The following is a 26,618-nucleotide window of genomic DNA, read 5'->3' as shown; positions in this document are numbered from 1 at the left end:
CCTTTCCATCCTATCCATCCCACTCTTTGTGGACACTTGGTCCAAATTCTAGGTTGTCCTTTTTCGTTTACAAGTCTACTCCCTGCACTGGACTACATATATACCTTCTGAGTATAACTAGTGTAACTAGTTCATTTGTATGCCAAGGACTTGTGGCATGTAGCACGCTCCTAATACATTTGTTGAAAAGCCTAATTAGTAGTATCTGAAACAATATTTTACTCTATTTAATAAAGCTCTGGGACACACAAGTGAGACTGATTCAGATCTTGATTCTTTACAGAAAGTTGGGTTTTTAGTTTGGTTTAGAATTTGAAGCTGTGAGTATAACATTTACCTCGGTCTCCCAAAGTCCAAACTAATTGGAAATTACTGTCCTCTTTCACCAGGCTGGATTCCCAGGAAACTGTTCATTTATATAGAGGAACTTAATTACACTTTTAAGTTCTGTATAGTTGGTGAAGAGCTTTGATGTTTTGGATTCAGGCTAATTTCTTAAAAAATATTCTACAAAGTGGTTTATAATTATTCTTTATATTCTTCTGCCTTTGCCCTACACCTTTCAACTTTTATGTTGTCTGAAAGACCATCACCTCAAGGACTGACGACGTTACTTGCAATCTATTCAGACGATATGAAAGCCTAGCACAGAATTTCCACATTAGCAGGTGTTCAATAAAAATTCTGACAATCAAAATCGCGGCTCTTTTTATTCTTAAATGGCGTGCGGAAAGAAATCTTTGGCTTATTTCTGATAAGGTTTTCACGTTATATAAAACGAAGAACTGTATTCATCTGCGTACCAGCGACTGTCAATACGAGATTTTTTTTTTCTTTTAAGACGTTAACGTGGCAGTGTTCATTGACCACCAAAGTCCAATTCTCAGTAGTTTCATCCGTTTGAATTTAAGTGCCTGAATGTGGATACCGGAATGCGCATTAACTCATCGAACTTGGTAGCCAAAAATTTCTTCACAAGGTTTGACACTCGCCAAGATTTCACAGGGCTTAGAAATGGTTTTTTAAAAATTTAAACAAAACTTCAGCACCTTTAAATATAGCTCGAACGGGGCATAGGGGGCTTGGATGAACACCGCAGCAATAATTAGTACTTTTAACCATTTCAGGCCTCGAAATGGGGGCCGTGTTGGTGTGATGGGAAAAGCAGCCTTGGAATCTGACAGAGTCTAATTCCTGGATTCCGTCCAGTCCTGCGTGACCTTGGGCGAGTTACTTTACTTCTCTGAATTTCCGTTTCCTCCTAGGCAAAAAACCAGGCGAGAGCCACCTTGCAGCGTAGGCTGGAGCGCGCCTAGCGCACACCGGGTGGGCCCTAAACAAATAGCAGCCATCTTCTGGTCCCCCGCTCGGCGCCGCAACCCCCAGCAGGTGTAGGCACCGTCCGCGGCGTAGGGCCCGGCGGCGGCCGAGCGGCCCCGCCCTTCCGCCCTCCCGGGCCTGCCCCTCGGCGTCCCCGCGCCGGCCTCCGCGTCCCGAGCCCGCCCCGGGCGGAGCCCGCAGAGGGGCGGGGGCAGGGCGCCGGGACCGACTCCGAGGCCCAGCCCCGCCGAGCCGCGTGCGGGGGAGCGGAGGCGGCCCCGGCGCCGCCCGCGCCCGAGCGTGTGTGCTCGGCCGCCGCCCCCTCGGCCCTCCCCTCGGCCCTCCCCTCGGCCCCCTCCGCCCTCGCGCGCCGCCCGCCCGGGTCGCGGCGGGGCCGTGGTGTACGTGCAGAGCGCGCAGAGCGAGTGGCGCCCGCACGCCCTGCGCTCTTCCACAGGCCGGGCCGGGCAGCCCCGGACGGTGAGGCGGCGGCGGCGGCGGCCGCGGCCGGGGCGGCCGATCTCGCGCGTCCGGGCCCGCGTGCCCGAGCGGAGGTCGCCGTCCGCCGCGCAGGCCGCGGTCCCTCAGCTCGCGGCAGCGATGAGGCGCTGAGGCGGCCGCCGGCGCTGCGCGGCAGGACCCGAGGACGAGGCAGCGGCCGGGCCGAGAGCGCGGGGCGCCGGCCTCCCTCAGGCGAGGAGTGGCGGGTGCGTGGCGCAGTGACGGCCTCTGCCGCTCCGCCCGTTCCCCGGCCCCGGGCGAGGCCCTCCGGCCGCCACCCGTCCTGCTCGGCCGCCGTCGCCAACGCCGCCGCCATGGCTAATGACAGCGGCGGGCCCGGCGGGCCGAGCCCGAGCGAGCGAGACCGGCAGTACTGCGAGCTGTGCGGGAAGATGGAGAACCTGCTGCGCTGCAGCCGCTGCCGCAGCTCCTTCTACTGCAGCAAGGAGCACCAGCGCCAGGACTGGAAGAAGCACAAGCTAGTGTGCCAGGGCGGCGAGGGCGCCCCGGGCCCCGGAGCGGGCCAGCACCGGCACCCCGGCTCCGCGCCGCCCGCCTCCGCGCCGCCGCCCAGGGCCGGCGGGGCCGGGGCCAGGGAGGCCAGGAAGGCAGTGCCGCGCCGGGACAGCGCCGCCGCCGTCGAGAATGCGGGCGCGCGGGCCGCCGGGGACGCGGCCAAGGCAAAGGCCAAGCCCGCGGCCGACCCCGCGGCGGCCGCTCCCCCGCTTCGCGCGGCTGCAGGCGGCCAGGGCCAGGCGGCGGCGGCCGAGGTGGAGCCCGCGAAGGAGGAGGCGCTGGCCCGCGCGTCGCAGTACCAGGAGAAGGCGAACCTGTACCCGCCGAGCAACACGCCGGGCGAGGGGCTGAGCCACGGCGGCGGCCTGCGGCCCAACGGGCAGACGAAGCCCCTGCCGGCGCTGAAGCTGGCGCTGGAGTACATCGTGCCGTGCATGAACAAGCACGGCATCTGTGTGGTGGACGACTTCCTGGGCAAGGAGACCGGGCAGCAGATCGGCGACGAGGTGCGCGCCCTGCACGACACCGGCAAGTTCACGGACGGGCAGCTGGTCAGCCAGAAGAGTGACTCGTCCAAGGACATCCGAGGCGATAAGATCACCTGGATCGAGGGCAAGGAGCCCGGCTGCGAAACCATCGGGCGGCTCATGAGCAGCATGGACGACCTGATCCGCCACTGTAACGGGAAGCTGGGCAACTACAAAATCAATGGCCGGACGAAAGTAAGTGAGTGCTAGAGGGTGGCGCTGGACATCTCTTACTGGGCGGGCAGCCCCCCTGCCCGGCGACGGGACCGCTCAGGGCAGAGGAGCATGGCTTCTCTGTATAAAAGTAATTTCCTTCTTGTGTAGCACCCCCATAAGAAAAAGGGATATAATCCGTGCAGTAGGTGCTTATCTAGGTAGCTGCTTTCTCTGTGTCCACTATTTTCCACTTAACTGCCCGTTGACAGGCCTCTCTAAGTGCATGGTTTTGTGGCTAAACTTAGGCCCTCCCTTTCACTTGGCTTTTTTTTCCCCCCTCCTTTTCCCTTGCACTGTTAGTCCATTCAAACCTGACTGGAGTTTTAAGCCTCCGGGTTTGGGGATATTAGGGTAGGACCCAACGCAAGAGCTGGTTCTGGATATGCCTTGTGTCTGCATATGCCCCTCAATTCTCTGTGGTGTTGGAGCCAGGGGTCAGATTGTGGTTTACAGAGTGGAATGCTGTGTTTAGTTTAAGAATCTGCCAACTTGCCCACGAAAAGATAAACTTGAAATAGGCATGTAGTCCAAAGACTCCTCATATTCAGGAGCTTGGCTGCTCCCCTCTCACTATTGCTCTTTCCCCCCTTCCTGTCCCTTCTGTTTTGAAACCCACTACAAAAAACGGGGAAAGAAGTATTTCCGTCTTTAGACCTTTCAGTGTAGGTAGGTTACATTTTTAGCAGAGGTTTCCTTTATTTGCTTTGTTAGTGTAATCCTCCTGTTGAAAAAGCTGTGTTGTAGCTTCCTGGAAGAAAAAAACAACAACAACACGGAATTGGAGCAGGAGAGAGGGCTGGTTCTGAAGTCTCAATTTGGTGGAATCTCTTTGTTTTCTCTTGTTTTTCCCCAACAGATTCTTTAGTTCGTACCTACTCTAATCCTTCTTCTCTCCTCTAGATGGTAAATGGGAGACTCTTCCCTCCTTAATACTGTCTCCCAGTTCTTTTTCATTTTACTTTCCAGGTCTTAATCTTTTCTTTGTATCCGGCTCCTCCCCAGGCCACCCTGCTCCACCCTCCTCCACCATCAATCTCTGTCTGATTTTTTGAGCTTTGAGAGCTTGTCTTAGGAGATCGTCACATGTGTGTGTTTGTGCACGCATGCTGACTCTTGCCTCTGGTTCTTTTGTGTGTTGTCAGGGCGTCTTTTTTAGCTGTCGTTGTGGGTGACTCTCAGGCTGCCTGAAAGGCTGAGCATAAGGCAATGAGGAAAGTTCTAAACATGAAAATCTTGTGGGGGAAAATACAACGCCAAGTCTGATTTATATATTGCCGCTTTATTAGTGGATGAAGGCACAAGTCTGAAGGTCATGTAGTTTGAAAAAAAACTGAGCAGTTTCTTAATATTAAGCTGGAAGAGAAAAAGGGGTCTGATTAGACCTCAGTCTTGGTCTTCAATGAGAATTTCATTTATATTTAAAAAAAACAAAAAACTTTGTCATAGATCAGATCTGAATATAGTCACGGACTCTAGAGCAGGACAGGAACTAGCTTGAAGGGATATTAATATAGCTCTGTGCAGACTGACCAGAGTAGTTGAGGCATAAGCTTAAGGTGAAGTCCTGAAGAAGTTAATGTCCTAAATCTTCCTTGATCTGCTTTCCTTAGTTAATTTAGCTTTCCAAGTTAAGCTAAGCCCTCTCCTATTCTCCCTGTTTTCACCTGTCCTCAGGGAAGGGACAGGTGTTAGAGCTGTTAGTCAGCCCAGCTGTTCGAGAAGTTGCTTGTCATGGGGAGCTCCTTCCTCAGGTGTCCCAGTGGCTGAAGGGAGCAGTAGTTGAGGTTTTTTTTTTTTTTTAATGTTTATTTATTTCTTTTGAGACAGAGAGAGACAGAGCATGAATGGGGGAGGGTCAGAGAGAGGGAGACACAGAATCTGAAACAGGCTCCAGGCTCTGAGCTGTCAGCACAGAGCCCGACGCGGGGCTCGAACTCACAGACCGCGAGATCAGGACCTGAGCTGAAGTCGGACGCTTAACCGACTGAGCCACCCAGGCGCCCCAGTAGTTGAGGTTTTAAATCACTTGACTGCACATACTGTCATATGATAAAGGACTTGCTGCAGGACGGTCAGACTGTTAAACTCTTTGGATTGATCTTTCCTTACATTAATTTTCAGGGCACAGTTTGAAAATCTGTGAGTTATTGTTGGGAATCCCCTTCACTGTATTTGGTTGAGAGAGTTTTTGTTAAGCGTGTTTAATCATGTAATTTTAGTATTGCTTAAAAAAACACCAAAAACATCTTGCTGTGAGGGAATGGGAAGGCAATCAGATTATTAGCCACTGTGCATTGAGCTAGCACAGTGGACTAGGCACCAGATTAAGCCCAGGAGAGACATGATCACAATAATCTTCATCCTATGAAGTAGGTAGTAGTATTCCTAATTTCCATTTGAGAAGGTTTCAGGTCTGACTCGCCTAAGGCCTACCACTTAATGATAACCTCACTGGGATTCAAATTTAGGTCCTTCAGATATCAAGCCCCAGGCTTTTCTACTACTGTGCATGCAGGTAGGATATAGATAAGATGTAGATTACCTAGCATACTGGAACTAAAATTTGGTAGATTTTATTGACAGTGGTAGTCTTGTATGTGAATAACTGTACTTTATGGTTGGGCTCTATAAACTTTTTATTAGGTGACTACACAATGCTTATTTCAAATGTTTATTTCAGTGTCTGCAAAGCCATTTTAAAACTAGCTATTTCAGTGTTGGTCATTTCGGGATAACTTGTAAGAGGGGCAGAATATGGGTACACAGTGGGATTAGAGAGAGGGTCTTCAATGAAGAATTCTGTTGTCCTTTACAACACTAGAGTGATTTAAAAAGTTACTTGCGTCAAACGTGTAGTGTTTTTCTCACTTAGCTCTTCACAGCAACTCTGTGAAATAGATTGTTGATATGTTATTCCTGTGTGTAGGTTAGAAAAGTGAGTCTCAGGGAATCGTGCACTTGTTGGAAATCATGCAGCATACCAGGACTTAAACTGAAGTTTTCTGACCAAGATTCTGATGTCCTTTTTTATTTTTATTATCTACTGTGTGGTTTTGTGTGTCTGAGGGCCTGATAATCAGATGAGGTATAATTGGTTGTGGCTCATTGAGCGTTAGACTCTGATTTCCCCCAAGTTTCTACTTCAGGCATGCTTATCTGGCTCACTGTTTGTCCAACTGCTTTAAAAGAGGAATTGCAAGGGAAGGATGAAGTAATACACAAGGACACTGATGTAACCCGCGTCAAGTTTCCACTTTCTCTGGTCCTTTTATTGGGATTTTCCCCTCTTATGCCCTTAGACTGACCTTTGATCCTTTTTCCTTTCTCATACCCTGTCTTTAGCTGGCAGTGGTGTTTGGGCGGGAGAAATCATTGTCTGCTGATTTGTGGACTTAAGAATAAGGGCCTTGACTTGGGTGGAGATAGACAAGAAGCACAGACCAGCGGGGATTGCGGGGATCATGGGGAAATGCCGAACCTTAAGGGAGTGATAAAATAGGTTGAGGCTACGAAGAAGGCCATATATATCTAAGATTTTTTGTTAGTGTCGTAGTTGGTCTGCTGTGGCTGATTATGGCTTTTAGAGCAAAGAATAGGATGAGGATTATCATCACTGCTGTAGACATGTGACAGTCCTAGATGTTACAAACCAAACCAAACTTCCTTCTCAGTCCACTTCTGCCACTTTCCTCTGTACTCTTGACATCCACCATGTATAAAGGGGAGCAGCCTGTTCAATGTTTTAATAGCGAAATCAGTCTTAAAGATCAAAGTCCGTTATTCTGTATGCAAAAAGGTTGAAAACATGGCAGCTGCAGTAATAACAGTTTCACTGTAGTGCTTTACAGTTAAAAGAGATTCATTTGGACTGAAAGAGTGGTCTTCATAGGTTGTTACGGAATCAAGGTCAACTTTGTAGGAAAATGTATAATGAGTTAGTTTGCATGTAGTTCACGTATAACGTAACTCCTTTAACTGTAAAGGAATTTCATTAAAAATCTTTTTTTTTTTTTTTATTTTTTTTTTCAACGTTTTTTATTTATTTTTGGGACAGAGAGAGACAGAGCATGAACGGGGGAGGGGCAGAGAGAGAGGGAGACACAGAATCGGAAACAGGCTCCAGGCTCCGAGCCATCAGCCCAGAGCCCGACGCGGGGCTCGAACTCACTGACCGCGAGATTGTGACCTGGCTGAAGTCGGACGCTTAACCGACTGCGCCACCCAGGCGCCCCTTTTAAAAATCTTTTTTAATGTTTATTCATTTTTGAGAGAGAGAGAGAGAGAGAGAGGGGCAGAGAGAAAGGGAGACACAGAAACCAAAGCAGGCTCCAGGTTCTAAGCCATCAGCACAGAGCCCAATGCGGGGCTTGAACTCAGGAACCGTGAGATCATGACCTGAGCTGAAGTTGGACGCTTAACCAACTAAGCCACCCCTGCGCCCTAAGGAATTTTATTTTAAATCAAAAGGAGTTTGGGGGCACCTGGATGGCTCAATCAGTCAAGCGCCTGACTCTTGATTTCGGCTCAGGTCGTGATCTCATGGTTCATGGGATCGAGCCCCGTGTTGGGCTCTGCACTGACAGCATGGAGCCTGCTTAGGATTCTCTGTCTCTCTCTCTCTCTCTCTCTCTCTCCCCCAACCTCTCCTCCCTCTCCCTCTCTCCCCCACTCGCATGCGTACTCTCTCTCTCAAAATTAGAAATTGAACAAAAAAAAACCTTTAAATCAAAAGGGGCTTTTTGTTTGCACGTTGATAATTCTTCACTCATCTATTACCTAGTAAGCTGCAAAAATATCCCATGAGACCTTAGTCACACAAGAGGACAGCATCTGAACGTGGAAGGAGGCTGGACTTTGTGCTGCTGTTCAGTCTGGCTGGGCTCCTGGATCAGCCACTGTTTCTGTGTCCTTGAGCCCCTTGCTTAATATTTCTGAGCTTCGGTGAATGACTCCATTTGCACAGTGGCGTTAAATCCATACCTGCCTTTTCTGCCTTGCGGGCTTGCTGTGAGGAGTACACATAATTACACATATAAAGGCACTTTTTAAAATTTAAAGCAAGGTTGTGAAACCTTTGTTAACTATTAGTCTTCTCATCATAAAAGTTTTCAGTTTTTCTGATTCTTTCTGGAAGAGTTCTATGCTTTTCCTGTGTTTTCCCCACTTATAACCCGGAGGGGAAGAGACCGAGAATGATCACCCATGTTTGACATGACCACTACCACTACCCCCCACCAACACATTCGTTTCTTTTTTAAACAGAGGAAATAAGTCCCAGAGAGGTTAAGTGACTTGTTCAAGGTCATAGAGCTCCTTACTGACAAATCAGACTGACGTTTGATTCACTTCTTTCTTACACCTGCAACTTTTTGCTGCATCTCTTGGAAAAATGGACATATTCCTACTTAACTAATTTTGGTGTATTTTATACCATTTTTGAGAATTGCTTGAACATTTATAACTTCCCTTTTCTTCTCCCTCTTATTCCTCTCATTGTACACTTTGGCTTATCTGACCTATTTAAAATTTTCCTCCTTTGGTTAATTCCTCCCTAATTTCCCCAGATGTTCTTTATTCACCTTCTTTTCTCTCCTCCAACATTCAATCCATTTTCCTGAAGGAGGCCTACCCTCTCATGTTTCCTTAGTAGGAACTGTCTTTCCATACTCTGCATTTCTGATTTACACTTTCATTCTCTGTTTTCCTCCCCCTTCCTTTTTTCACTATCAGACTGCAAATCTATGTTTGTTCATCTTCTCCAATGTTTTCTGAAGCCTGTGCCTTGCTGGTATGCCTTTTGGATAGTGTTATCAGCTTAGTCTTTTTTTTTTTTTTTTTTTTGAGAGAAAACATAAGGGAGAGGGGCAGAGAGACAGAGAATCTTTTTTTTTTTAATGTTTATTGTTTTGTGTGTGTGAGAGAGAGAGAGAGAGCATGTGAGCAGGTGAAGGGCAGAGAGGGAGGGAGGGAGAGAGAATCCCAAGCAGGCTCCTTGTTTTCAGCACAGAGCCTGACGTAGGCTTGATCCCACAACCCTGGGATCATGACCTTAGCGGAAATCAAGAGTTGGATGCGCAACTGACTGAGCCACCCGGGTGCTCCTATTTAATGTTTTGCTTTGCTCCTGTTTCATTTTTTTTGCTTTAGACTTTAAAGTGAAACCAAATGTTTCAGTCCCTTTCATTTGAATCCGTGCTTAGAGGGTTTTCATAGATGCAGTTTACTGCTGTGCTTGCATTTTGCTACCATGCTTGTGTGCTGTCTCCTTTTCCACTGTGCCCTTGTTTCTGTACTTGAAACCCTGTAACTATGGGATGGCATTCCTGTCATTTATTGAACCATATTCCTAGCTTTTCTTGGACTCTTATTCCAGCTGAAAGCCTTCCGTTCTGAAAAACAAAACAAAAACAAAAGAGTCTTCCCTTAAACTATTTTTTTTTTTTTTTTGCACTTGTATTTCCTGGTCCAAACTCTGAACTGTTCTGCCACCTTTATGGGAATGTCTTCTACTTTGTTATCACATTTTCCCAGAACCACCTCACATTTCTGTTTCCAAAGAGCTTAAATAGTATCTGTAGTCTCTATTTGCTCATTAACACCGCTAGAACCTTTTCATGTGTTTGGAGTCCTCATTTTCCTTACTCAGTGTCCCAAATCCCATTTCTTTACAAGAGTGAAATGTATGTATTCTTGGTTCCCCCTTATTCCTGTCCTCTGAGTCCTGTTTTGATAATCTCTTCCGTCCTTCGTTCATTCACCAAATATGAAGTGAGTACTTTGCGGTTCTAGGAGTTAGGATTACCTTAACAACAACAAAAAAGCCCTCGTTCTCACGGGGCTTAAATTCTACTTGAGGTGGGTGAAAGGTGGGGAGAGACTGTCAATAAACAAGTGTGTAAGTAAATATACAACATGTTAGGTGGCAAATATTAAGGCAGAAGGTAAACAAGGCCAACATTAAGGCAAAAAGTAAACAAGGGGTACTCTCTTAGGATCCATAAAGTAGTAAGATGATATTTAAGGAGACGCTTGAACAAAACGAGGACCTGGCTTATGTGCATACATGCAAGAAGAACATTGCAAGTAAAGATACTACAGAGCAGATACAACAGTGCTCGGTGTGTTGGGAATACTGTGGTTAAAGCAGAGCGAGGGAGGGGGTGTGGCAAGGATGCAATCAGTGAAGCAGTGGGAGAAGAAGGAAGAGCAGTTCATGTAGGATTTTGCCTCGTGGGCAGGAACGGTGGGTTTTATCCTAGGTGACGGGGAGGCCATTGGGGAGTTTGTTTTAAAAGCTCTCTGTGGCTGCTGGGTTGGAGTAGACTGGAGGGGAGCAAGAACACCAGTGAGGGAATCCTTGTAGTCGTCTAGGCTCTAGAAGACGGTGGCTTAAATCGGAGTAGCGACTGCAGACATGGTGAAAACGGGTTGGGTTCTGGGTATATTTTCAAAGTAGAGTCAGTGAGATTCGCTGATGGATTTGATGTGAGGTGTGAAAGAAAGGAAGGCGTCAGAGTGACTCCAAGGGTTTTGGCTTGAGCATTGGGAGGAAATAATTATTATTTTGTTTTGCCCTAACTCTCTGCCTTTCTTCTCTTGCCCCACTTTTTCAGTTTCTATTTATAGCAGCTTGTTGACACTTATTTTGCAGCCAGAGCTACAGAAAAAAGTTCTGCGCTCTTCTTTTGCACATTCCTTCAAGTTGGCTGTGCTTGCTGCTACCGTTGTTGACCTTACAGCCCATCTTTTCTTCTCCAGAGGCTTTATGGCTTCCTTGCACAGTGTGCGCTCCCGTCAGCCCTACCTCGGGGGCTGCCTGCAGGGATTGCTGCGGGAAACCTTGCCGCATTTCTGGTGCTGTCCGCAAGCCTGGCTGTGCCTTCTTGCGTGAACTGCTCACTTAAGATGGCTTACAGATACAAATCATGTAAAAAGAATTACACGGATTGAGAAAGTCTAGGGAAACACTGGGGAAAATTGAATGGTTCAATGTGAGAGACAAGCAAAGATGTAGATTAAATGTCCAGATAAAGTCAGAAATAAAACACCTTCATGTAAATATGCTGTGGAAACTCAAACGACAATAGAAAATTGAGAAGAGCTAGAAGGGATATAAAATATCAAAAGTAATCCCATTGACATATAGAGATAACACAGGATGATGTGATAGCTTCCTGTAGTAAGGAAGGAGGGGATAAATTTATGATCGCTTGGGGACCATATTCAGTGGTCTGAAAAGAGGCCAGAGAAATAGTTCTCATACCCTTATTGATAAGTTCCCATTAGAATATTGTATCCAGGACTTTGAAGGATAAGAAGCCTTGGTTTTGACTCCAGGGTGAGGGGAGGGCCCAGAAGTATGGTTGAACATTAGGTTATTGTGTATGAAATGGTTTTAAAATTTTTAAACCTGAAGAGTCGAACATGAGCTTATAGAATCCAGGAATCTGTACTCTCAATTTAATTCAAACAACTTCAGTTTAGGACTAAATAATAAAACCTAGGTAGGAAATAGCAGATCTAGCCAATTAATTGGAAAGGTCTAATAAGGATTTTGGAGTAATCAGAGATTGACCATGCATCTGAATTTTTTCTCAGTATAGGTACTCAGTTCTCATCTATAAATGGTAACTAGAAGTTCAGAGTCTATAGTTTTGTCTTATAATTATCCTTCATTCTAGCTCTAGAAAGTTTTTACCTTCTGTTGTGCCTTCCTCCGACTTCTTAGCACTATTCCTCTGAAATAGGTGTCTTAAAAGTTACTTTTTTTTTTTAATGTTTATTTATTTTTGAGAAAGAGAGACAGAGTGCGAGTGAAGAGAGGGAGACACAGAATCTGAAGCAGGCTCTAGGCTCCCAGCTGTCAGCACAGAACCTGACGCAGGGCTCGGACTCAGGAACCGTGAGATCATGACCTGAGCCGAAGTCCGACACTTAACCGACTGAGCCACCCAGGCAGCGCTAACTATAGTTTTTTCTTGAAGTTCAGTTCTTAATTTTCTCCTCCTTGCTGTCAGAAGACACAGGTAGGGAGAACTTGAAACATCTCTGTTTCTATACTTTTCTTTTGCCTATTGCTACATAACAAACTACCCCAAAACGTAGTGACTTAAAACAGTACGGATTTATTATCTCACAATTCCTGTAAATCAGGAATCTGGGCACAGCCTAGCTTCATCCTTGCCTTCGCTGTTCCTCAAGATGTCGGCAAGGGTCTGCACTCTCCTACCAAGGCTTGAATGGGGTGTGTCTGCTTTCAAGCTCGCTCTCTGGATGTTGGGGGCATTCATTTTCTCATGGGTTTTTGGACTGAGGGCCTCAGTTCCTTGCCATGTGGGTCTCTCCAACACAGGAACTCGCTTCATCAAAGCGTGCAAGCCAAGAATGCCCCAGCAAGACTGAAGTCGCAGGCTTTTGCAGCCTAACCACGGAGACATCCATCACCTGTACAGGATTCTTTTGTTAGCAGCAAGTCACGAGATTGATTCCACACTCAAGGGGAAGGAATTACACAGGGTGTGAATGCCATTTCTTAAGTTGTCTCTTCCTTTGCCACGTGTGCCCCTTAAATGTTACTGTTCTTCATGGTCTGTGGTTTGTCTTCTCTCTTTGCTCTAGTCAACACATTTTTCTCCCTGGCTGATTATCACTTTGTGCTTGGGAAGCTCACAGGTTCTTAGGGTAGTTTGCCTGTGTTCAAAGCCTGGTTTAGCTACTTAATTGTGCTCTGATTTTAGGCACATTTTCTAACAATTAAAGCATCAGCTTCCTCATTGGTATAATAGGAGTTAATAGCGCCTAATTCAATAATGTTTGTTTGAAGATAGATGAGATAATGCACGAGAAATGCTGAGCAGGTGATCAGTTAGTGCTCATTTAATATTAGTTGTAACTGTAATAATAATGGAAGGAGGAGGACGAGGAGAGGAACAACCATGACTTCAGCTGGCAGGATTTGTCAGAGTCCTTGATCTGGCCTTACCCTGGCATCTGCAGAGGACTAATGGATACCTTCACCTGAATGTTCTGGAAGTACTGCAAACTCAGCATGGTTAAGACTGAAGTGCCCTCCCAAGTTTCCTCTTGGAGGGGATGAGGGTTGGTGGGGCTATGTGGTGGGGAGAGTGGGGGAGCAGGTTTAAAATTGGTCCTGTCTTTGAACTGCATTTATGTTTTCAACAACTATTTACAGAGTGCCCAGTATATGCCAGGGTCAGTGCTAGGCAAGTCAAGGTCATTCTCTCTGCCATTCTGGAGTTTTATTGTCCGAGGGGAGACAACCTTGAGCCAGCAATGCCATGTGTGGTGGATGTTGATCAGATGTACGAGGTCCTATGGGAGCTTGTTCGAGGGGCCCTAATAGCCTGCACGCCAGAGAAGGTCTCCCGGAAGAAGCAGTTCTTTAGACTGATGCTTCCAGCAGTTCAGTCAGTTTCAGTGGAGGAAGTCCATTGAAAGTCTCCAGGTCTGAAAAGAGCATGATGTTTCAGAAGAACATACCTTTTTTTATGACTATGGGAATTTTACCTATTTAAAAATTATTTCCTACCTGTGTCTTGTCCCTGTTTCCATTTACACTGCCCTACTGAGACCCACCTTCTTTTCTGTCTAGATGATTACAAAAGTCTATTTTTTTTTTTCTCTTTTCATGTGTTTCCTTTCCTGTCCATTCTCTCTTGGTGTTACGTTCCGAAAACACAGATCATGTTGTTGTCCTGCTTGAAAATATTTGTTTCCTCCAGAGTCTTGATATGCCATACAAATTTTTTTTAAAAAAACATCATTTCTCATCATATACTTTCTACTCCTGCCACCGGAGCCTTCTGGCAGGTTCCTTGAACCTGCATTTGCTTTCTGCCTCTGTCCATTTCCCTGGCTCTTTCTATGTGGAAAGGTGGTAGGGGGGTTTCTGTGAGTGGAGTCTTGCCCCAGTTCCGCTAAGCAGAGTTACAGTTCTATCCTGTGTGTTGCTGTGACACTTCTTATCAAGGATAGCGTGCTTTCTACAGTGGTGGGACTCCTGTCCTAAACGTGAGCCACTTGAGGATGGGACCCCTGTCTTATCCGTGCTGCACAATGCTCATCAGGTGAGGCGTCCAGTAAGTATCATATTTAAATTTCCACTGCCCTATTTTGATTACTTTGCACCTGGATTGTTACACAGTATTATTATTTGTTTCTTAATTCACTCTTTTCCATGTACTACTTGTATCCATCTTTTATAAATTCAACATTTGTCAAAAGCTTACTCAGAAATCTCCTGAGTTTCATTTAAAAAAAATTTTTTTTAAATATTTTTATTTATTTTTGAGAGAGAGAGACAGAGTACAAGCGAGGGCGGGGCAGAGAGAGAGGGAGACACAGAATCCGAAGCAGGCTCCAGGCTCCGAGCTGTCAGCACAGAGCCCGACGCGGGGCTTGAACTCATGAACTGTGAGATCATGACCCGAGCTGAAGTTGGACGCTACGACTGAGCCACCCAGGGCGCCCCATCTCCTGAGTTTTATTTAAAGGAGACAGTTTGATTCTTATGCACATAATGCTCACCGATGGCCTACAACCACACCATCTGTCCGTTGGTCTTTGCTTCTCCTCTTTGACAAACGCGCTACTTCTGCCAGCCTGTTTTCTTCCTGTTGCCCTTCTCACTCCGCCCAGCACATCTGTGAATTCTTTGACTGGTTTATGATTCGCACACCCTGCTCCAGCAATTTAAATCTTTTGTGTTCTTTAAGACCTCGCTTAAATCCCATTCCCAAATATCTCCTTGAACACTGTGCCTCCACCGATCTCTCTTCTCAAAAACTTTGTATACCATTTATTCCTGACGGATCTTCTCCAGAAAGAAGGGCAGAGGGGCTGTTTATATAGCGTTCTGACTTATGCAAAGCACCTTTTGTTGTTGTTCATGGTTTTTATTATTCACATATGAACACTTAGTCGTACCCAACTGCCCTGCACCACAGCACACCTCACCCTGCTCCCCCTTATTTCCGTCTCATTTCTAAATCTACAGTAAGGGGTTTAGAAAGTCCATGAGGGCTTCTGTCCTATCGTGGTCAGCTTTCCTTTTTGTGCTTACTGTGCTGCTTCTAGTCCCTATTTTTCCAGATAAAAATAACCCAGGCCAATATGGCCTAAACTATTTTTAACTCCTAAGTCTTGGTGCTGTGAAGATAAAATGAAGTTTCATGCCATTGCCTAGGCCCAAAGTCAGTTGATCGGGTTACAGATGGCTGTAGAATCCTGCCCGTCCATGAATCTCAAGGGGGACGGGCCTGCGTGCGTATCTTCCCTCCCTCTCCCCCACCAGTGGCATGAGAATCCCCAGGGAACATGCGTCACTTCAAAACAAAGCAACATAATAAACATGATGTTGAAAGTGACCCCTTGTGTATTCTTCTGCATGACCTGGAAGAGAGAAGCTTATGGCTAGCAAGCTGACACGAAGTTCAAGTTGACATTGATACCACATGATTAATATCCAAAGTAAAAATTTTCAAGAGCAAACTTTGAAACTTCTAAAATTATCCTACTTTTGATTTGGTTTTAGAACTATGTTCAGAATTTCAAATAACATTAAAGATGGTTTAAGAGTGATATTTAACACCAGAGGACATGGGTTAAACAAGGTGAGACATACTTCTTTATGATCAGAAAACCTGTGACTTTAGCCACATTCAAGCATTCAATCAGTTTGGGGGAAACTGTTGACTTAACTGTTCCAAGAGGGCACCAGTAGTGCCGATGATGGAAACCCGTCAGTGTCATGGTCATTTGAATTTGGCCTTGAAACGTATTCGGACATTCGTATGCTTAAAAAGAGTTACATTTCCTAATTTTGCTGAATTTTGGTACTTAAAATGTGTTTTCCTTCTCTGAGTACAGTTTTGGGGTTGGTAAGGAAGGGAACCTGAGATTTCATATTTACTGCAGATAATTCATGTGTGAAAGAATGGTTGTAGTTTTGGTGCATACAGCCTGGAGTATTGTGTATTTTTTGAATAAAGAAAACTTAGACTAAAAATCATGTATAATAATAAAATAGCATCCTTCCCCAATAGCTTAGGAGTTTTTTTTTTTTTCAAAGTAATTATGCATGTTAGTGGTTTATAACTTTGTATTGCTTCTGGACCCCTTGGGGAATCTAATGGAAGCTGTGCAGTTTTTTACCCTAATGAAGAACATGCATGTAAAGTTTTGCTTATTATAACACGTATCATAGACCCAACATTAAGAACACTTGTTACAAGAAGAGTTCTAAAAGAGTAAAACAAACATTTTTAAGCATTTAAAAATTAAATGTTTATGGTAGAGTGAATTTCTTATTTCTTTTATTTAAAATTTTTTTTAATGTTTATTTTTGAGAGAGAAAGAGAGACAGTGCAAGCAGGGGAGAGGCAGAGAGAGAGGGAGACACAGACTCCAAAGCAGGCTTCAGGCTCCCACCTGTCAGCACAGAGTCCGACACGGGGCTTGAACTCAGGAACCATGAGGTCATGACCTGAGCTGAAGTCAGATGCTTAACCAGCTGAGCCACTCAGGTGCCCCCAGGTTTCTTTATTTATTCAGTTGCTGTTCCTCCCCTGTGTCTGTAGAACTGTGCCTTGGATTTCCCCCCCATGGTAGTACTCAAGTTGTAGAGACCCAGATAATGGGATATACATTATAATTTAAAACTAGTGGTGTATATGTATGGACTTCTGAAAGATGTTTGCCTCATACAATCTGAATATAATAAAACAAAACAAAGTTAACTGGCATGTACCAAGGTGGAAACCATAACCTTAGTACTTCTCTAAGCAGGTGCTGGGTTAAGCCTTGCTTTAGTATTCTAGATGTACAGTTCCATAAGATTGAGAACCTTTACCAGAAATGATTAACACTGCATTGTGTTTCTTTCTCTCTTTTCTCTTCCCTTTATACTGTCTTATTCCCTGCTCCCATTGCGTGCGTTCATGTGTCTTTTGCTTTTATTTTGGTTTCTTACTTGTAACTAGCATTTCAGTAAGATTAATTTGAATTTTTAAAAAATAAAAACCTCAGTAACAGTGCACCAGGGGCCCAGGAGTAGGGGTACTCTCTTACTAATAAAAATGAAACTAGAATTTATTGGTTGGTTTTATTTATATTAAAAATAGTTCCTAGAATTGTTAAGATCTAAAGCATCTCTTGATAGTTTTGGTAGAAAGTATCTTTAAAATATGTAAGAACAATTTGTTCATATTGTTAGTTTCCAGGAACTGTGTTTTGATGTTGCATGACAACAGTGAGGTATTTCTCTAGTGTATACTTACTGTAAAGGTTCCTGCAGGTGTTTCTTTGCTTAGAATTGTCTCGAGAAAGGGAGGACAGTAGGGAAAAGAGGTGATTGTTGACAGGAGCCAGGAATGGGAATAGACTGGCCACCCTGCTCTGGGTTCTTGTCCTCTGTCTCTCAGTGCTGAGCGAATCACTCAGCATCTCTCCCAGTTACTTTATCGATGCAGTGGGAATCATATTGACCTAGTTAAAGGAGATACGTTGAATAATTGATTATTGTAAGAAGTTTTTTACATTTTTTTAAATTATTATTATTTTTTTAAGATTTTATTAAGTAATCTCCACACCCAGTGTAGGGGCTTGAACCCACAAGACCGAGATCAAGAGTCGCACGCTCTCACCAACTGAGCCAGCCAGGAACCCCCGTAAGAAACTCTTAAAAAAGTGATTATATTTTTAGCTTTCTGCAGCACCTTTTCAAATTGTTAGGACTTGGCCTTGACTCTAGACCTTTGTTCTCCTGCCTCATGTTGATTAACATTAGCATCACAAGTTAAAGTTCAGTTGTAGATTCTGAATTCTTGACTTGTCTTTAATGGGATACCAGAACCGTATTTTTATTTTGGGGTTCTTTTTTGTTTGTTTTATTTTATTCCCAGTTAGTTAACATACATTGTTACATCAGCTTAAGGTGTATGATATAGTGATTCAACAATCGTATACATTATTCAGAGCTCATCATGGTAAGTATATTCTTAACCCCTTCACCTAGTTCATCAGTCCCCGCCACCCACCTCCCCTCTGGTGGCCATGAGCTTGTTTTCTATAGTTACAGTTTTTTGGTTTGTCTCTTTTTTTTCTTTGTTCGTTTGTTTTGTTTCTTCAATTCCGAATAGGAGTGAAATCATACGGTATTTGTCTTTCTCTGACTGACTTACATTGCTTAGTATTATATTATACTCTCTAGCTCCATCCATGTCGTTGCAAATGGCAAGATTTCATTCTTTTTATGGCTGAGTAATATTCCATTATATATATACGTATACACACACACACACACACACACACACACACACACACCCACACCCACCCACCCACCCACCCCACATCTTTGTCCATTCATGTATCAGCTGAATGGATACTTGGGCTGCTTCCTTATTTTGGCTATTGTAAATAATGCTGCAATAAACATAGGGGCGCATATATCTTTCCGAATTAGTATTGTTGTATTCTTTGGGAAAATACCCAGTAGTGGAATTACAGGATCTCAGCGTAATTCTATTTTTAATTTTTTGAGGAACCTCCATACTGTTTTCCACAAGTGGCTGCACCAGTTTGCATTCCTTGCAGCAGTGCACAAGGATTCCATTTTCTCTACATTCTCACCAACACTTGTTTCTCGTGTTTTTGATTTTAGCCATTCTGACAGATATGAAGTGATGCCTCATTGTAGTTTTGATTTCTAATTCCCTGATGATTAGTGATGTTGAACATCTTTTCATGCATCTGTATGTCTTCTTTGGAGAAATGTCCGTTAATATCTTTGGCCAAGTTTTTAATTGGATTATTTGGGTTTTTTGGTGTTGGATTATATTTTGGGGATACTAACCCTGTATCATATACGTCATTTGCAGATACCTTCTCCTCTTCAGTAGGTTGTCTTTTAGTTTTGTTGATTGTTTCCTTTGCTGTGCAGAACCTTTTTATTTTGATGTAGTGCCAAGAGTTTATTTTGGTTGTTTTTTTCCCTCGCCTCCGGAGACTTATGTAAGAAAATGTTGCTACGGCCAATATCAGAGAAATTACTGCCTGTGTTCTCTTCTAGGATTTTTATGGTTTCAGGTCTCACATTTAATCCATTTTGGTTCTTAATCCATTTTGAATTTATTTTTATACATGGTTTGAGAAAGTGGTCCAGTTTCATTCTTCTGCATGTAGCTGACCAGGTTTCCCAACACCATTTGCAGAATCTTATTTTTAATTAAAATGTATTTAATGTTGATTAGGCAGTTGGCACATAGCCTTGACACTGTAAAAAAAGAAATGGTCCATTGATAAGGGCATCTTGCACTGAATTTCAGGTACTTGTGTTACATCATGGATAATGAAATAACAGACAGGGACACTTTGATCAAAGCATTTCTCTCTCTCTTGGCCCTCTTTTCCCCCCACTGTCTTCACTCTGCCACTCTATGTCCTCTTAGCAGAATGAAGTCAGATGGCAGTGAATATTTTATTTATTATTAATTTAATTACTTAAGGTGCATCTAAAAAATTGAATCTTTTAGGTGTTAATTTTAGAAGCTAGTCATGCATACAAATTAGCTAGTGCCTATAAAATGATTGGATCAGATCTCGCACAAGTGAGTTTATACTTATTTTATAGTTTTTATTGGTGATGTACACATAGATCCGGTTGTTTTGTAATCTGTTGGTATTAGTATTTCTTTTATTTACCATAGTGTCTATGGCTTAATAAGCTTTTATTTCATTATTTTTTTATGTTCATTTGCTCTTGAGAGAGGGAGAGAGTGCCCGCACATGAGCAGGGGAGGGGCAGAGAGACCAGGACACAGAGTCCGAAGCAGGCTCCAGGTTATCAGCTGTCAGCACAGAACCTGACGTGGGGCTCAAACTCATGCAGGATGAGAGATCATGACCTGAGCGGAAGTCTGCCGCTCAACCAACTGAGCCACCTAGGCACCCCAACAAAAAGCTTTTAAAACAAAATCCTAAAAGTTAATTCTTAATTCCCTAAAATGATGGAAAGTGTTTGGCGTTAACTAGTTATTTTTCAGCCATGCTTTATGGCTTCTTTTTACCCTTAATGTATCATATCATCTTGTGGCTGTCATCAATTCCTAGAGTTACTTTGGTATCTGCTCTGTTGAATTTAACTCATGATATTTGTGCTCATAGTGAAAGATGCATTTTAAGAAGCCTGTGTTGCCCTTGATTTAAGAAATTGTTTGGGGATGCCTGGGTGGCTCAGTCAGTTGACTCTTGATCAGCACCTCAGGTTGTGATCCACCGTCGTGAGATTGGAGCCCCGTGTTGGGCTGTGTGCCGAGCGTGCAGCCTGTTTGGGATTCTCTCTCAATCGCCCTCTCTCTCTCTAAATAAACAAATAAATAAACATTAAGAAATTGCTTGTAGATTCCACACTTTTTTTTTTCTAAAATTGATCGTTCTTGACAGTTGAAACATGAAACCATTGAAACCATTGAAACTTTGCATATTATAGGAAGCAGCTTTACTATGTTTTGACTCTGGTTAAGATTATTTTAGTTGTTTACAAAGGAAATAAAACTTACTTGAAAATAAGGAATGGAAGGGCAAGTGAAGTTAAACGGCACAGGTCCATAACTGAATTTTTCTTATAGCAATATATCTATCCAGATATTATAGAAGAGTAATTGCTTTGAATTTCACAAATACTTTGGATAATTTAATTAATATAGCTTAAATACGTGGTAATTTTAAGACTTTTTTAATGTTCATTTATTTTTTTGAGAGAGAGGGGGGAGACAGGATCTGAAGCAGGCTCTGTGCTGTCATGGCAGAGCCTGACATGGGGTTCAAATTCAGGAACCGTGAGATCAGGACATGAGCCGAAGTTGGACGCTTAAATGACTGAGCCACCCAAGTGCCCCAGCTTTATGTGTTTCTGATGAAAAATAATACAGTGCTTCAAAATACATGAAGCAGAAACTGATGGAATAGAAAAAAGCAATAGACAAATTAAAAATTAAAGGTGAAGATTTCAGTGCTTAGTTCTAGTCATTGTTATAGCTATAACAGTTATGTATAAAATAGAGGAAAATCAATAAGGGTGAGAAGACTTCATCACTATCAACCAACTTGACCTAATTGACATCTGTTGAAAACAGAAAATCTTTGTGACCTTGAGATAGGCGGAGATTTTTCAGGACAAAACAAAAAGATGAACCATAAAAGAAAAAAACTGACAAATTAGACTCTAAACATGAAAGCCTTTTGCTTATAGAAAAATACCGCTTAAAAAAAAAAGATGATATTTTCTCTCTTTTGAGAGAAAATGTTTATAAAACATAATATCTAATAAATCTGGAATATATGCTTTTTAAAAAATATAAGCATATATTGTAATCTACATATACAGACATAAAACAGGAAAGAAATAACCACTGTTAATGTGTTAATATTTACTTTTTCTCTCTCTGGGTTTTGCTATTATGGCTAACTTGTTCTTCTTCATAATTTGCTCTTAAGCTTTTGTTACTTAGTTTTTGTGTTCTTTTATGAAAAATTTCTTTAAATGGGGGTTGCCTGGTTGGCTCAGTCAGTTGAGCCTCTGACTTTGGCTCAGGTTATGATGTCACGGTTCATGGGTTCAAGCCCTGTGTCGGGCTTTGCTGACAGCTCAGAACCTGGAGCCTGCTTTGGATTCTGTGTCTCCCTCTCTCTCTGCCCCTCCCCCACTCATGCTCACTCGCTCTCTCAAAAAATGAGTAAACATTAAAAAAATTTTTTTAAGGCAAACAGCAGTCAAGGTGATTCATTAGATATTGGAGTCATGGAGATAGATGAGTCTGCTCGCTTAGGTAACAACAGAGAGCTGGTAGAGAAAAATCCTGTCGTGTTTTCCATTCTCCCGTAAATGTCTCTCTGTTTTTTCTCCTTGGTTGTAGGTAGGATCCAGTTCATTGCAGACTGTTCGACTGAAAGCCTTAGTTTCTCACTGGCTGTTGGCTGGAGGGCTTTCTCCTTCCCTTGATCTTTTGTAGAGTAGGAAATATGGACAGTTTCACAGTGTGGCAGCTGCTTCCCTCAGAGTGGGCAAGTGAGAGAGGGTGAGAGGTTTAAATATTTCTTATAACTCGGTAATAAGTGAAACAACTTAGGAGAAAATAGGCAAAATATTTGAGCAGGTATTTCACAAGAGAAGATATATAAATGACCAAATATGTGAAAAGATTCTCAGTATATCATTGGTTGTTAGGGATATGAAAATTAAAAGTGCAACGAGATACCGTTGTACATACACTAATATGGCTAGAACTTAAAATCCTGAGAGTACCAAATTTTGGTAAGGATGTAGCAAATACAACTGGAATCCTTCTACACTGATAGATTCGTTACTTGTGAGAATGCAAAAGGGAATGCCACTTTGGAAAACAGGTCGGCCATTTTTCTAAAGAGTCTAAATATAGACTCTTCTTATGGCCCTACGTGTCTAAGTATTTGCTCCTAAGTACCCACCTAGAGAAATAAAAACATGTCCACACAAAGACTTGAGTATTATTATTCACCATAGTCAAAAACAGGTAGCAACCCGAGGGGCCATCATCTGGTGACTGGATAAATAAGATGTAGTGCGTGATGCAGTGGGATCCTGTTCAGCCGTAGAATGAAACGAACTGTACTCTTGGGCAACAACTTGGATAAATCTCAGAAACATCGTGCCAAGGGAGAGATCGTACTATCAGCTATTTCGCTACTTGTAATGGAAGTTTGTGTTCTGATTTTTTGCTATGGCCTTAGATACCCTTGAAGATACCCACAGTTTTTGTAAGAAAAATTTCCAGTAGTAGAATTGCTGGGTTAGAGAAGGTTTTTATACGTTTATATGGCCAGCATTACTGAATGCTTATGTACCAAGCATGTTTGTAAGTACTCTTTCCACCCAGATTATCTTGTTCAGTTCTCATAACAACCATAGAAAGTAGAGGTACTATTATTTCCCTCATTTCTCACTAGAGGAAACTAAGGCACAGAAAGATTTTTTTTTAAAAACTTGTTTCAAATCACACAACTAGGAAGTTAGAGAGCCGGGGCACAAATCAGGATAGTGTGCTTACAGAGCTATTTATGCATGTTTTGAGGGTATTGTATTTGTTTTCAGGTCCCCTACTTGATCTTGCTCTGTGCATTACAGAAATTTCTTAATTTTAGGAAGTTGAGGATAAGCCAAGTGTTTATCAAATGAGTCTTTCTCTTTCCTTACTGAAGTAATTTCAGAAATGTACCATTGGAATGTTGTTTAATTGCAACATAGACAAGCTCCTACTCAAGGAAAATACCAACCATTCACTTAAAGGAACATTCTTTTGAGAGTATACAAATATACTATGCAATTCTTTGAGCTGGTTTTTTCATGCAGATTGTATAAAGGTATCAGATAGTAAAATCCATGTTAACCTCAAACACTTATCAAGATACTGTTTTTTTGGGGTTTTTTTGTTTTATTTGAGAGAGCGTGCACGCACATGAGCAGGGGAGAGGGACAGAGGGAGAGAAAGAGAGAGAATGCCAAGCAGGCTCCACACTCAGTACGGAGCCTGATGTGGGGCTCGATCCCAAGACCCAGGGATAATGACCTGAGCCAAAATCAAGAGTGGGACACTCAACCCACTGAGCCACCCAGGCGCCCCAAGATAAGGTTTTCAAATAGGCAGTGTGTGCAGAGGGTGTTGTAGTCCTTTTGGCGTGTAAGTTTTGCACCAGAATCACGTTAATGTCAGGGGCCTGCTGTACATCTCCTGAATCAGAGATTTTGAATCCAGAGTGAAGGCCAGACAACTTCATAGAACTTCACAGAAATTGATTCACATTTGGGTCTGAGGAAAATAGTATAGGACACACTGTTAATCAGTAAGGGATCTTAAAAATGTAATGTCCGATATATGAGATACCCAAAGGATGTTTATTAACTATCCTGAACACTTCTTAACCCAACGATTTGCAAAGAAAAAAGATCTTTTCATTAACTAAAATAATGGGTTTACATATTCTTGATTGCATTAATCCCATAAATTGCTATTTTCTCACCTCCCCCCGCCCATGTCTTCTACAAGTAGATGATACTATCTGCCTTTACTTGTTCGTCACTTACTTATTCTTAACCTCTCTCATAATGTGACATGTGCCTTCAGGCACTGTACTGAAATTCATCTTCTGAAAGTTGTTATTCCCCTCTTACAAGAGGACCTGTCCTTTTCTGTCTCCCACCTTTTCTCTTTCCCACCTTTTCTCTCCTTAGCTACCCTGTAGCGCTTGACCCCAGTATTATGTGGTGTATTGGTTGGGGAGTGTAGGATTCAGAATCAGAATGGCTGGATTCACAACCTCGCTCTGCCATTGGCTAGTTGTGTGATGATGCTAACAAGTTATCTGCCTATTTTTCACATTTGTTTATGGGAAACAATGGTACTTACGCCATGATCGCGGAGAGCATTAAATGAGCTGATGTATGTAGCGCATTGTACCTGACGCGTCATAAGCTATCAGAATTCCCGACTGTTAGGCACCCTCTTCCTTTTCCTTTTCTCCCCCTTTGGCTGACATGCTGCGCTGCCCTGGCTTTCTGTAATCTCTTGAAGCAGTCTTCTGCTGGCTTCCTTTCTTCTCACTGAATGTGGGTATTTCCCTCTGATTTGGTGTCAACATTTTTCTCTTCACCTGTAATAGGGAGACTGGCCACTGGCTTTGGTATCAAGTAGACCTGGGTTTCAATTCTTCCCCTGTCACATACTAGCTGTGTGACCTCAGAATTTAACCTGAATCCTTTCCAAGCTCAGGTTTCTGATCTGTAAAACCGGGGTGATCTCTGTATTCCAAGACGGCTGAGAGGATGAGAGAACCCAGTGCCCAGTATAGGGTCTGACACATGCAGCTGCTGTGCTCCTCCTGCTGTCATTTCTAGCATGTCTCATCCACTCAGTCTCACTCGGTTTTGTATCTTCAGGTATCATCGCTGAACTGAGGCTCCTTAATGCTGTTTCTCTAGTTGGATTTCCTTTATACACTGCAAAGGTGTGCTTTCTGTATGTCTTTTGATATCCTGCAGTTTTCATATCTAAGATCAACTAATCCCTTAGAAACTTTCATCTTCCCTCTGAAATGTCCTGTGTTCTGTTTTATTTTATTTTTAATTTTTTTTTTTTAACGTTTATTTATTTTTGAGACAGAGAGAGAGACAGAGCATGAACGGGGGAGGAGCAGAGAGAGAGGGAGACAGAATCGGAAGCAGGCTCCAGGCTCTGAGCCATCAGCCCAGAGCCCGACGCGGGGCTCGAACTCATGGACCGCGAGATTGCGAGATAGTGACCTGAGCTGAAGTCGGACGCCCAACCGACTGAGCCACCCAGGCGCCTCTGTGTTCTGTTTTAAAATTCACGTTCTGGGGCGTCTGGCTGGCTCAGTTAGTTAAGCGTCTGATTCTTGGTTTTGGCTTAGGTCATGATCTTGTGGCTTCATGGGTTCGAGCCCCACATCGGGCTCTGCACTGACAGCATGGAGCCTGCTTGGGATTCTCTCTCCCTCCTTTTCTCTCTGCCCTTCTCCCTCTTGTGCTGTCTCTCTCAAAATAAACTTAAAAAAATTTTTTTTAGATAAAACCCCATTAAAAAAAATAAAATTCATGTTCTTGACGTCCTCCTAGTCACGGTACTACTTAGCCTTGAATTGATTTGTGCTCCTGTTCAGTCTGTCTCTGGCTCCTCACTGTGCAGGCTCCATTCTTACCCACACTGAGACTCAACCCGTATTTGGCTTGTAGTTCTCACTACTATAGTTTAGACACTCGTTACCTTGTTTGTGAGTTTTTTCTCAGTAGCCATGAATGTCATCATCCCACCTCCATTATTCCTTGTCCTTCCTAATCTGTTTTTTACATTCATTTTCCTCTATCAGAATCATCGTCTCAAAGTGGGAAATCGGCAGATTTTCCCCAAAGGGCTAAATAAATAGCAGATATTTTAGGCTTTGTGGTCCATACAGTCTTTGTTGCAACTACTCCACTCTGCTGTCGTGTTGGGAAAGCAGCCTTAGACAATATGTAAATGAATGAATGTGGCTATGTTCCAGTAAAACTTTATTTTAGAAAACAGGTGGTGGGCTAGAGTTGACCCACAGGCCAGAGTATAGCTCAGATTGTTATCTGTGCTTGTTTACATGACTTCAGGCATTCAGTAGCTTGAAAAATGGTGTCTGAATTCCTCAGCACAGTATGTAAGATCTGCTATTATGGGGCCTCCGTTTCACTTTATTTTCCTCTTCGCTTTATTTTCCTCTTCTCCGCATCACGCATTCCTCATCCACTGGAACTACCTCCTGTTCCTAGGACGTGCCGTGCTTCAGTCCGGTATCTCATGGCTCTTTTGTTGGTTAAGGTCCTAGAGTAAGCACTCTACTTTTCTTCCCTACCTCCCTAATTACCACTCCGTACAGTATTTCTTCAAATGATTCTCTTTTTTAATACTGATTGCAATGTAGGACAGTCTTCCTGGTGCCCTG

At 43.4% G+C, this 26,618-nt stretch overlaps 1 protein-coding gene across 3 annotated transcripts in view; it reads left to right on the top strand.

Moving 5' to 3' along the window:
• The first annotated feature begins 1,695 nt into the window (after positions 1–1,695).
• The window catches only part of EGLN1 (egl-9 family hypoxia inducible factor 1), a 58,042-nt gene continuing 33,119 nt past the window's right edge, over positions 1,696–26,618 (top strand). The window contains exon 1 of one of the 3 annotated variants that reach the window (XM_078434231.2): positions 1,696–3,059. In XM_078434231.2, the coding sequence (XP_078290357.1) occupies positions 2,136–3,059 (924 nt within the window). In that variant the 5' untranslated portion in view covers positions 1,696–2,135. The remainder of the gene's footprint in view (positions 3,060–26,618) is intronic. The other 2 variants (XM_078434230.2, XM_078434229.2) reach the window with 2 other exon arrangements.

The sequence above is a fragment of the Panthera onca genome, chromosome D2, assembly GCF_046562875.1.
Source record: "Panthera onca isolate mPanOnc1 chromosome D2, mPanOnc1 haplotype 2, whole genome shotgun sequence".
Classification (NCBI taxonomy): domain Eukaryota; kingdom Metazoa; phylum Chordata; class Mammalia; order Carnivora; family Felidae; genus Panthera; species Panthera onca.
Note: the sequence above shows the minus strand (reverse complement) of the source record. Positions and strands in the feature narration are given on the sequence as shown.